This window comes from Dufourea novaeangliae, unplaced genomic scaffold, assembly GCF_001272555.1.
Source record: "Dufourea novaeangliae isolate 0120121106 unplaced genomic scaffold, ASM127255v1 scaffold118, whole genome shotgun sequence".
In the NCBI taxonomy this organism is placed as follows: Eukaryota; Metazoa; Arthropoda; class Insecta; order Hymenoptera; family Halictidae; genus Dufourea; species Dufourea novaeangliae.
The window spans coordinates 1,861,079-1,874,600 of NW_015374006.1; the positions used below are offsets into that span (position 1 = coordinate 1,861,079).

Genomic DNA, 13,522 nt, shown 5'->3' on the forward strand with positions numbered 1-13,522 from the left:
TAAATCTGAATATTTATTTGTTAAATTCTATATTGGCCATTTCACTGATAGTTAACCCACGTTTGATCTGGTCGTCGGAAATTATGAGACGGATTGGAATGCTCTTGCGGACCCATTACGTAAGTACATCGGTACATGTTAATGACGCACGCTCTGAAAGTAAAGATCACGTTACTTAATAGTGTCTAACTCTAAGGTATTCCAGAGCAAATTACATATTTTCACAATTTTACATTACACTGTCATTTATGGTCCTCGTGAGACTACGTAGACGTAGACGAATACGTACGTATTTCTTCAACCTAAATAAATATTGACACTAGGATACAGCCATATTGAAATGTAAACTTATTTTATTAAAAAAAGAAATACTTAACATTTAGGAATCCTTTTTTCTAACATCACAGCTTAGATCGTTCGATGATAAATTTAAATAAATTTTAATTAGATATATGCCTTTCTCTTAGTTTCTATTTACACAAAATACTTAAATATTTTAAATGATATAAGAATCTCAAAAATGTCTTCTAAAAGTTTCGTAAAATTCGTTCTCCTTCAAGATTCGTAAATTGTAAAATCCCTCTCACCCCGACGCCATCGCTCTCCCACGTGCGTTAGTATTTGTCGACTCGCTATATAATGGCAAATACGAGCATTCACTGACACTTTCCACTACTATTTTCATTTGCTGCCTAATGGAATATCGTCTTTATAATCGGGTAAAGAGAAGCACCGAAACTGCCCCGCACTCCCGAAGCCCTATTATACGGGGTACCAGCGGCCACTTGGCTGGAAGAACCCTCAGTGCGATCATCGCGATCGAGCCGCGACGATCCCCCATGATCGCTGATTCCGATAAATACGTGCTCCTCCGATCCACGAGAAAATGGTAAATCAAATCGTTTGATCGTTGACATCTCTCGTAACGATGCACCGAACACAGTGAAAAAAGTAAAATAAAACGTACGAAGATCTGAATCTTCAGATATTGGATTTTAGTTAAAGGCTTTGTATTAGAATTGAATGTGAAAGATTAGTATGGTGGTGAATTTTTGCATATTATCTTCTCTTCGATTATTTTCGTACACCCTCATGGTGTTTACGTTAATTAGTTACGTGAAGAAGTTTTCCAGATCTTCTGGTTGCCGGGTATCGAAGAATACTATGTACATATCATTCGCGAAAAGTAATCGAAGCTATTAAAATCGTGTTACAGTGGACAGTAAGATTTCGAATTTATAAAAATAATTCGTTAACGAAACAGTACGTAAAGGTTGAAAATAAAGTCTCCAGAACTTGTTAAATTCATCCGAGAATATTTTTAAGATCGAAATTCTGATTATTTATGCACGTACCGGTAAGACTAACAAAATTATTCGAATTGGTATAGAAGAGATATTCGAAAAAAGGGACGAACGTTCATCGAACGTACCGACACGTGTACCGGAAAAATTCTAACATGGCGACCGATAATTGGCTTGCTTACGAAATACAATATGGAATTTAATTACATCACGGGAATCACGAGTCGAAGCACGTTGCTGCATTAGTGTTGTGTCATTTAATCGGATAAATTTTGCTATATGAACTTGAACTATAACATAACGGTTGATGTGACATCACGTTCTTCGTTAAATCATTCAAAACTACGTTTCTCTTAAAATAATATATTTAAGCAAAGAAAATAAAATTATTTAACCTGCTAATGTCCTTCTCATCGATAAAATTTTAAAATAGGGGTTACAAAAAAACGTTCTATTTAATCCATTGCTGGGGACGGGCTATCTAGCGAGAGCATTAAAGTTAATGAATGGTCAATTATTAATATTAATAGACCTTGACTAATTCGCAGAACTTGTCAACAATGGTGAAAGTGGGGTACATTCTTGTCTTTGTCACTCTGTTGCTGATGATGTGGGCGTCCATGGTCCGGATGCACGAGCTGCCCGTACAGTATCCGCCCTGTTTCTTCAATCCCCTTTGCACCTGTTCGAAAGCCATTCCTGATCTCGGCATAGTCACCTGTTACAATGTCCCGATGCCGCGGATACCCCAGCCGATTAATTCCTCGAAGGTGTTCATGCTCCAACTGGAGAACAATGGCCTGATGTTCTTGCAACCGCAGTTTCTCATGAACACAGGTACAGCGACGTAATACATCGGGACTCCGTTGACATAATCGTTTGTGCATAATATCGATTCCATGACGCGAATTCGAAACTTTTTGAAACATACGAAAGAGACATTTTTTCTTTACTGGGATTCAAAATTTCGATTGAAAATTAAATACATTCCAGTCGAGGACTTTATTCCATGATTTGGGCTATTGATATATATAACTTTAGATGCCTTGTGAACTTACGAAATCAAATAAATTAAGTATGATATAAGTATAAGTTATATTAAGTATGATATATAGTTATCCGGTCCATCTGAAACACTGTGCTTCCTTTTTAAACATACTTTCGAACACGATCATTAAAAAACACCTGCTTTTTGTATATAACTAAATATATTATATTTACAAATCGATGAGTTATTTACGGTTCTTCAACACTCGAGTCTAAACGGACCCGGCCACCGTACTCCAAGGGTTAAGAGAAGTGAGAAAACCCTATATTTGCACTTGCCTTCATGAATTACTTAAGAAAATCTTATTTCGCATAAAAATCCGTCGTCTAGTGATCAGGTTACGCGGTTTGTATTTGAAAGTGGAAGATAATTCAGTTTTAACGATTGCTCGATCATTATTATTATCACCAAGCGTGACAATGAGGAGTATATAAGGGACAGAGGGCATCGACCGCGCGTCACGAATAATTGCATCATCGATTACGTTACGGGTAAACGATACATGCCAGTTCAGTGTCCACGTTACCCCGGTATTCCCCTATCTCTCCAGGTCTGTACAACCTACGGATCAAGCATAATCCCCTGGCCGACATCCCGGACGAAGCTTTCCTAGGGCTTGAGAGATCGTTATGGGAGCTCGAATTACCCTACAATCGCCTCGAGAGGGTACCCAGCCGGTCGTTCAGGCATTTGCAGAAGTTGCAACTTCTCGATCTGACAGGTATTTCTTCCTATTTCGACGGCACCCGTTGTATCGTCCTCCTCCTGACCGCGTTTTTCAAACGATCGTTCAACTGGCATTCTGCTTTTGAAAATTTCACCTTTGTGGTTCAGAAGTAGAACGTCGAGAAAACCGTTAATTTCAGATTTTCAGATCATTAGCTGTTTAACACATGTTTCATGCCTATCGAATCATGATATTTGGCTTTGACATAATAATATTGGCATAATAAATTTGACATAATAATAAGCCTGAAGAAACAGATTTATGTTTTCTCCACTTATTTGCAAATTTATTCCACTTCAGTATTTTGAAGTACTTTAAAATTATAATCATTCAAATTAAATTGGTAAAATTGATACAAAGTAAAAATCTTAATATCATAAATAAATATTATTTAAATATTATTTAATTGTTGATTGAATTCATGCATCCTGCAACAGGTAACAAAATATCGAAGATAGCCGCGGACAATTGGCGTGGTCTGGAGAATTCTTTGCAGAAGCTACGTCTCGGTCGAAATGCGATCGATCGACTTCCGGCCGACGCGTTCGCCGGGCTCACGTATCTGGATATGCTCGATCTACGGGAGAATAATTTGAAGGAGATCGATCCGTCGGTGTTCAGGGACGGCATGGCTCATCTGGTCCACCTTTATCTGAACGGCAATCAACTGACCCACATCCCGTACGCACAGTTGTCGTCCCTGAAACGGATGAAGATCCTGGATCTGAGTTACAACAGGATATCGAGGATGCTGAACACGCTGCAGGAACCGGAAATACGGGGACTTCAGATGTCTCTGGACACATTGCGGCTGGATTACAATCATATCGAGATCCTAATGCCCGGGGACTTCCAACACTTTTACAAAGTCAATAAAACTTACCTCGACGGGAATCCTTTAACTATGATCGAGGTGGGTCCTTTTAGGGCATTTGGTTCTTTCAGTTATGCAAGTTTTTTATCGAATTGGAATCAACGTTAAAAAGGATCACAGTCTATTGTTAAATATCACGTTCTAGGAAGGAACGTTCAGGGACTCGAAGATACGAGAACTGTATTTCGCCGACTGCGACCTAATGGACGTGAGTTCGGTGAATTTCGTCGGATTGGAATCGTCCTTGGAACTGCTTGATCTCTCCGGGAACAATATCACCAACCTTCCGAGCCCCATATTTCAGGAATACGATTTCCTTCGGACTTTAAGCTTCCGTGAGAACAAGATCCAGAACCTCTCGCCAGGTATTAAAATTGCAAACATCTCCAACGTACGTGTAACTACGTTTGAGATTCTTTTGAAAACTAATCTCCTTATTCTTTTCAATTCTGTGTCCGACAGCCGAAGTGTTCAATGGTTTCCAATATTCCCTTTACAATCTGGACCTGAGCGGCAACGAGAACAGCCTGATATCCCTTCAGGATCTACGACAAATGCGTAACACGCGTTTCCTGTCGATTTCACGGATGCCACAGCAGACCCTGATGGCGGAGAATTTCATGGAGTACGGGATGGACATCAAGGAACTGCGTATCGTGCAAAGTAACGTAAACACCATCAAGAATCACGCTTTCATGCACGTTCGCGGGATCAAGTATCTCGATTTCTCAGAGAATTCTATTACCACGATCGAGGACGAAGCCTTTTCCGAGGTAAATACATTATATACATACCCACTTTTTTTTTTTTTTTTAAAGAAACAGGCAACAGTTATAACTATATTGTAATTTTTATTGTAAATTTAGTATAGTTAATTACAATGTCATTGTAATTGTCTTGCAATTACATTTTAATTGTGGTTTGGATTTTGTAATTAGATTACATTTTTCCCAACTTTGCTGTGAAGTCTAGTACTTCGTATCAAGTGCTCGCCCCTGTATATGTATACATACCTGATAAAATAGTTTTTCTGGTAGTATTATTCATATAATGAACATTGTATAATTTAATCGTTGCAATTGTTCAATATTCTCTGTCCGTCGAAAGGCGATTTTGCATTAATCACGTGCAATTTGTAACGTTCCGAACGGGCAACCCTACAAGATCTCGATACGTCCGATCGATAAGAATCAGTGAATTGCCCTAATATTTAAGTAAACTAGATTCAGACTGCATCCATAGAGGCCTTGATAGTCGTGGGTAGCTCGAATAAATCGGGCTTCTAGAAATCCCCGTGTAACAAATATTCGACACGTTTACGAACGGGGGTGTTTCTACCGTAAATCAACCCCCTTTTGATCGGCCGGAATTCCACCCTTTTGTCATGTCTACAAGTACCCAAGCAGAATTCACCTTTATAAAGATTTCAATTCTTTACGTAACACTCGTAAAGTTTAAATTTCAATCGTAAAAGATCAACTTTAAGGTGTTATTTTTTTTCTAGGTGGGCCATTCGCTTCTGACGCTAAGAATGTCGCACGGCCTGTCGTCCTCTTTCACCGAAATACCAAACAAAGCGTTCAAGTTCCTGACGAATTTGCAACACCTTGACTTCAGCAACAACAAAATCAAATCCATGCCGGACACCACGTTCCACTTCATGAAGAGGATCAAGCGTATCGAGTTGCAGGACAACGAAATCGACTTTATCACGAAGGGAACGTTCCAGGTAATTTCGGATTTGCCGAATTTTATATTCCATATTTAACGAATTTTCTGCAGCTTCGTTATGATCGTAGAATAGAAATAAAATTTCGGTTGTTGAAGAGTGTTGCCTTTTGTATTCAGGGTGATATACATTCGACCCTCGAGGAAGTGAATTTCGCGTATAATAAGATCAAGGGAATCTATACCCACACGTTTGCCGACCTGCCGAGATTAACGGCGATAAATTTAGAGGACAACGCTATAGATCAAATCGGGAGGCGGTCGTTTATGAATTTGAAGCTGTTGAAGTATATTAATTTACGGGGCAACAAGCTAAAGGACATCACCGACGAGGCGTTCCAGGTAACAAAACTCCGATTTCTATGGAACAGAGAAATCGATAATTCTCAACAACTTTGTCCCTGCAATTAATAATCTCAATGAAACGTGCACTTCCATATATGTAGTTGCAATTATACAGACACCAGTTCTATAATGTTCACTTCGAGATAATATCTGGAAAATAGTTGAAAGTTTATAAAAAAAAAGTTTATTTCACATTTCTGTTCGAATGTGGAATTAATCACACTGAAACGCACTGGCTGTATTTAATGAAGCATTGCAATTATTTCCGTTCAAGAATCTTCCGGATCTAGAGTTTCTGGATCTCGCTTACAACGACTTGGGCGAGTTCGATTTCGCCTCGTTCGATCAAGTGGGAACACTGTCGTCGTTCAAAGTGAACGCCAGCCATAACGAGATCCCGAAATTGTTTATCAATACCACCACGTTCACACCGCCGACGACCAGTAAGTCCGTTGTTAAATACTTTGGACGTTGCTCGTTTAACGCTCGTAAGCAGATTTCCTTAAGCTGGCTAAACAAAAGTCGATGAAACCCCTGGCTGTTACAAATCGAAAGGGACGCAGCTACCAATCCGTCCGTGCTTCTTCGACGGAATGTGTCACGCGAACGGAAAATCTATTTAAGCTATTTTTTTTTTATTAAGCACCATTTAAGCTCTTCTTCGACGGGTTCGTTGACACGTTACCTCGGACTGTCCCGTGTTCCTCGAAATTTCCTCGAAAATCAAGGTTCAATACGAGTATAGTTCTAATTATTATATTCTAATTCCCTTCGTATAGTTTCAGTATTCAGGGCTGACAACGCGTTTATAGAGAACGACGGACACAATTTTACAATCGTTTAAACATACAAAAGTATCTTGCAAATTGTAATAGAATATTTTTTCAAACGATATTTTATCGTTTGCTGAATACCTTTAATTGGTATTGTGTATTAACATTTGTCTATTTTGGTGTTTTTAAGTAATATTACATTCTTAATAGATAGTAAAAAAGAAAGGACTGGTGGCGCCATCTACGACAAAATGCTTAAGTTGTTAGCCAATTACATAGTACCGTAGTTATATCGAAGATGGCACCATGGGTCTTTTTGACCATTTCCATTGTGTATAAAATAATTCATTATTAATTTAAAAAATATCAAGTAGCAATTGTTATTCGTGTAATAAAGCTTCCCTGATTGTTTTTACCCTATAATTACTACTTTACACTCATAAAATATCATACAGTATTGACTACTGTTCATTTCTAAGTAAGATATAGCGTTAATTTTATTTACGACAAGTATTCTTTACGAAAACACCTATAACACTTTAATTACTTATTTGTCTGGTCACAGTCGGCGGCGCGTTACAATCGAACATCAAGGTCCTCGATCTCAGTTACAACAACATCTCCGATATAATGAAATATTACTTCAAGCCTGTGGAGTACTCATTAACGCACCTGTACCTGTCTCACAACCAATTGACCAACGTCACGCAGGGCATCTTTGGGAACATGCCGCACTTACAATGGCTCGATTTGTGTCACAACGAACTGATGGAAATTGATTTCGACTCCTTCAGAAACACGAAAAATCTACAGGTTTTGCTCCTGTCTTGGAACAACATCATGGACATCCCAGCGGAAGCGCTCAGACCCTTGAGGAAACTAAGAATTGTCGATCTGTCCCACAACAAGCTGAGGTCACTTCCGGAAAATATGTTCTTCGACGCTAGTATAGAGAGTCTGGACATTTCTCATAATCAGTTCATGAGGCTGCCCATCAAGGCCATGTCTATCTCTTCCGCTTCCAGCTTGTCTATACTGGACATGTCTTGGAACACTCTGTCGGGAATCCACACCACCGACGCCATATTCAGATTACGAGTTTGTTTCATCAAAAATTTTTTAATATTTTTCTCTCATATTTTCACCAGTAACTTTTTAATTAATACTTGAACAATATACGTGGCTAGTCAAACTCTTGGTTTTTGACCAATTCTTTTAGTATCTAACTCAACGAACTTTATGGAAAACTATATTCAGGCGATTAGCTTTTAAACATGAGAAATATTTAATGATCGTGTGTTCATTTTAGAGTCTAACGTGGTTGGATCTGTCCTACAATCGTTTAGTGAGGCTCGACGATGGTGTGTTCTCCGACATGCCCTATATGACTCATCTCGACTTGAGTCACAATAAACAGCTGCTCCTGGAGACGCGAGGAAGAACTTTCCACGGTTTAGAGGACTCTCTTCTTTATCTCGATTTGAGCAACATTTCGCTCTTGAGTGTACGCAGATGTAATATGTATTAGGCGCAAACTACCGAAATTTGCAAGTGCAATTTAACCCTTAAAAAAGACAATTTTTAATTTTCACGTTGTAACGTTCTCTTAATGAAAAACGGTTTGAAGATCTATGTTTATTGGAACTTTGTTCTTAAAGTACACTTGTAAATTTTCCAACGATAATTCAGGATCGTTCGCTGATATTGCGGGAATATTGTTTATAGGTGCCAGATTTGCCGTTACGACGACTGCAAACGTTGTATTTGGCAAACAATGAACTGGCATCGATACCACCGGAAATGGCATCGAACTTGACGTCCCTACACTATTTAGACCTGAGCGCCAATGATCTCACGGTGGTGCCATTGATCACGCACACCCTACCGGAACTGAAAACCTTCAATCTGGCGAACAATCCCATCACAGCTGTCACAAACACTAGCTTCCTGGGGATAGCGGATAGTCTCGAGGAGTTGGACATACGACGGCTAGCATTATCGACTTTTGAAGTGAGCTTTTCGTCCAAGACTGTGCAATTTATAAATTCTTTAACGGTGACAAAAGTAATCCTGCATTTTACTTGAGAACGTGGACGTAGCCAGGTTAAAATATTAACACATCGACTGCCACAGTGAAAAAGGCTGTACGTAGCCAGACACGTTATTTTGTTTTTAAAATCATAAATCGTTGAAATTGTATGCGTTTCGTTAATAGAGGCTGTTGATAGTGTTTCAAATTATACTGCAATATTAAATATTACACAAAAATTTTGTAACCCTGTGAAGGAAGGGGGGGGGGGCAAAATTCAATTTTTTTCTGTAGACTGGGGCAAAAGCCACATTTTTTCTTGCCCCCCTTGGCTTGAGGATAATACAAAATGCAAAGAAAAACAAAACAGATACTAACACCTTCCACGTGGCATATTTGCCTGATAGACAGCGGTGAATTAAGTTGAATATTTCAGCAGTATGTAGATCGTGACACCGAACGTTTCTTCGTTTGCAGTCGGGAGCTCTTTGCAAAGCGACCAAACTCCGGAAGCTATATATAACCGCTTACAACGGCGTGAAGAATTTCAACTTCCCCAACATCTTGGAGTATAATCACGGCCTACGGCATCTAGTCATCGACGTAGGTTTAAAATAATCTTCGTTTTATAAATTCTCGTCGGAAATATCTGGATACATAATGCCGATAACCGACCTCCGGTCAATGATCCTAATGATCCTAACGGCAATAATAGAAATAAATCGTAGCATATAGTTTATATATTTAACCGTGAGAATATTGAAGGGGTAGGAAATGTTGACTCAGAGTATATCGATTGTAGGTACAAAATGACACGGACTTGGAGAAAGAGATGAAAGGAAGGTTCCCTTACAAATTGTTCAATATAACGTTAACGGGCCGTGCTCTGAAGAACATACACCCGGACATCTTACATGTATGTATTTCTACTAAAATTTTCCGTTAAATGTTCACTAGATCTTTTGGTGTAATCAACGAAAACTCCACGAAAAGAACTCTATCGCGGAATATTAAACCACAATTTTTAAACAAGCAGAGAATATGCAAGAAAATGAAATATAATTGACAAATAAGTATGTATACAGTTATTTAAATGTTATAGTTACATGTCGGAAACATTGTTCCTTTTGTCTGAAATATTTTTTAATATCGTCAATAGTTTCGGAGATATTCGAGTGGGTAGATTTAAATGGGACACTGTATATTCTGGAAAATCATTTTCTTCTCAGGGAATAAGAAATCCTCATCTCCATTTCGGAATGTACAATACCAGCGTGAGCAGCGTACCGAAGAAGGTGTTCGAGAACGCGGAACATGTCAGAAACGTGACGGTTCATCTTCATCACAGCGATGTGCGAACCCTTCATAATCCTTCAAATGGATTCAGACCGGGGGTTCCAGGGAAACGGTTTCTGTTGAGGCTCACGGTCAGGGGTAGCTACTTCACCTGCGACTGCGACATTGGGTCAGTTCGATTGGCTACGCTTGACTAATCTTCAACCCACCAACCTTTCAAAATCTAGATCACACATGCATACTCGTACTATGGATTGAACAACTACCAGAATAGGATAGAAGAACTGGGTTGAATATTTACTATTAATTAATAATAATTATCATAATAATATGCATTCATTGAAGTCATAGCTAAAAGTAAAATAATCAAGATGCTGTTCAAGAAATGTTTGTTTAAAATACTACCATTCGTGGAGGTCGCATTATAATCGCTAAAAAATATAAATATATTTTTGTTTACTAGAAAAATACAAAATACGAGAGGGTGAAAGGTATCTGGATTTCATACAGATAAGAAGTTACGTTATGTTACATTTCATTTTCAGTAAATGAAAATGTAATCGAGCCATTTTCGAATATTTGAAAATGCTGTTGAACAAAAATATACAGGGTGTTCGCGATAATTTGTAAACGGTAAACATTAGAAGAAAACCGAAGAGAAGGAAGTAGTAGTATATTTATGAACTCGTGAATTGATTTAACGTTTATCATTAAACATTCAACATCGATCACGTCGTTTCTAGATGGATGGAGACATGGCAGAGAAAGCACAGACAATACCAGGAGGATCGATGCACCAGTTACAACGAATTCAAGAACTTCGACCGTGACGAAGAGGACGACGAGTTCGATTGCTGGAACAACGACTGGGACGATGATCTTCGGGAGTCATTTTGCTTGAACAAAAACAACGTCTCGGTGCTAGAGGCATTGAAAAGCGACCTCGAATGCGGATGGAGCGCGGGGACCTACGTCCACGGACTCCATCACATCGTTCTTATTCTCTTTGCCATTCTTACAGCAACGATCTACTAAGCTTTGTCCATTAATATTTTCTACTGTCCATTAACGATTATCCTCTACGAATGAGATCACCATTATTCCGTTTCTCGCGATGCAGACCGGCTTGAAGTGCAAACGTATCGGAAGCGCAACTTTAAAACGAAGATCACTGTCTTTCGAGCACACTTCTGTCGTTTTTCATTTTAGCAGGAGAACATCGTAGATGCGATTACATTCGGGTCTTGATCGGAAAATATTCGCAGTCTGCAAACATTTTCGGACGATTAATTCCTTCTCGTCCTATGGCGGAACAAAGAAACATTTCTTCTAAATAAAAGTAATCCCCTTTTTCATTTTATTTACGTTAAACCTGATTTTCTTCTGTATCTAGGAGGATGAAGGTAGAAAAGTAATTGTTATTTATAGTGTACTGAATAGTAAGTATCAGTATTTATAGTAGAGGTAGTTTATTTACTTATTTATATAAATAATTGAAATAGCGTGTAAGTGTACCGTGTCTACGGTATTTATTATTGCCGTCTATGGTAATTTTAGCGTTAGTCGCGCGAACAGTAATCGCATCTATGGTTGTTGCTTCGTGTTTTTTTTTTTTTTTTCATCGATCGGTCAAAGAGTTTTTTAATTTTAAATAGGAAAAACGGTCTCGTTTGCATTTTAATCGGACGCCACAGCGAGGAAACAAAGCTCTTGCACATCCCCCGTCGTTTTTTCGTCTTGAGCAGCACGCTTCGAATCAATGAGACTGTCAAATTAACGTTCAGATACTCGTACAAAGCGTAAATCGTCGGTATCAACAGGAATTGAGGTTTTACTCTCTTCATAGAAACTAGCGAATCTTCTTTACGATCGTTGTTATAAACATAAACGCCCGTCAACGTCATATACTCCTTTTTCTCAATTGCCTCGTGTCATCGCGTCGTTGGGCTAAGAATTTGCGAATCGAAGAATATTTATTCCTAATTCTTCTTTCACAAAAACCAGTAAATTTTACACAATTAATGTTCATGAAAAAACAATAGATCCCACAGAATAATATAATAACATCTCTTTGAATTACAAAAGATTTTTACAAGTTCTTTTGTTACTCGTGCTTTCTAATAAAGATATTTTCGTCATAGAAAATCTCTTTGTTCGCAAGGTCTGTAGTTGGACGCGTATCTCAACGGTTCGATCGATCGATTGGACGTTAAAACGCATCCATACTATATGTCATTCGAATAAATTAGCGAGTATCGTGCGTAACACCAAAGAGAATCGTAGTTTCGAAGTTACATTCCTTCGGAGTGATATCTTCGATTCTACCAAATTCAACAGTGAAAGGATTTTATACTACCTGTCTGTTCCGAAACAGAAGAATATTCGTTTGAAACCGCCATTATGTCAACGCGACATTTTTTAATAAAATTGCACCGAATACAGGAGACGCATTTTTTGTTGTTATTTAAAATCCTTTAATAGTATCTCGTATAAAAATGAACAACTACAAAATACACGTTTGAAAACTACAATAAAATCCATATATAAAACGGAATAAAATAAACGATTTTTTAAGGTAAACGAAAACACAGGTTACAGGTTTTACGCAACATTGACAAAAATCATCAAATTACTTGTTTATGATTCGTCACAGATTACATTGGCCATAATTGTGTCTAGTCAAGTCACGATTGGGATTAATTGCACAGCATGATCTTTGCCGTTATGCCAATTACCATCTGCACGATCGGCATTACGATAAAACCGAATATGAATACTAGACAAATGTATACACTGAACAATTCCGTCATGAACACGAAGAACCGTACCATCCTCTGACGGAAGTCCCTACTGCTCCTTATACTGATCACTTTGTCCAAAACGAATCGTATTACGTACAGAAATACCTTAAACAGACATCGATTTACAATTTCGATCGTTCGTACAAAATGAAATCACGATATTCCATTAAAAACATAAAAATTCCTACTTTCACATCCGTCTAGAAAATTCGCTAATTGTTTTAACAATACCTCCACAACAGGAATGATGTTCAGCATTACATATAAAAGAGCAAGGAGAGATCGACCGGTTGCCTGGCCCATTATCTTGATCAGCGACGCGAAAGAATATTCTGTTCTTGGAATGCCGTAAGACTCCTGATAATTGGCTATGTACTCCCGAATAATTTGCAAGTAATTTATTTTATCTTCCGCCGAATGTTTACTGGGATCGTCGATTTTTTCGCAAACGTCCCGTGGCAAACTTGTGGCAACGTTATTTTCTGCGAAAGATCGATTATTTAATATATTTATTTTTCGATTTTGTAACAGGTGAGTTTGACAATGTCACCGTAAGTGAAAGTGGATTGATGCCATTGCTCGAAATCCGAAATACTG

The 13,522-nt window shown here is 38.3% G+C and overlaps 1 protein-coding gene across 1 annotated transcript; it reads left to right on the forward strand.

The window, feature by feature from the left end:
• Positions 1–83: 83 nt before the first annotated feature.
• On the forward strand, positions 84–11,159 carry LOC107188215 (chaoptin). Its single transcript, XM_015576471.1, has 16 exons — positions 84–119; positions 1,853–2,141; positions 2,903–3,073; positions 3,517–3,992; positions 4,099–4,318; positions 4,416–4,726; positions 5,458–5,682; positions 5,802–6,023; positions 6,301–6,469; positions 7,365–7,897; positions 8,109–8,303; positions 8,525–8,809; positions 9,306–9,431; positions 9,631–9,744; positions 10,058–10,293; positions 10,868–11,159. Exons 1-16 carry the CDS (start codon positions 84–86, stop codon positions 11,157–11,159), a joined length of 3,900 nt encoding a protein of 1,299 aa, XP_015431957.1.
• The last annotated feature ends 2,363 nt before the right edge of the window (positions 11,160–13,522 follow it).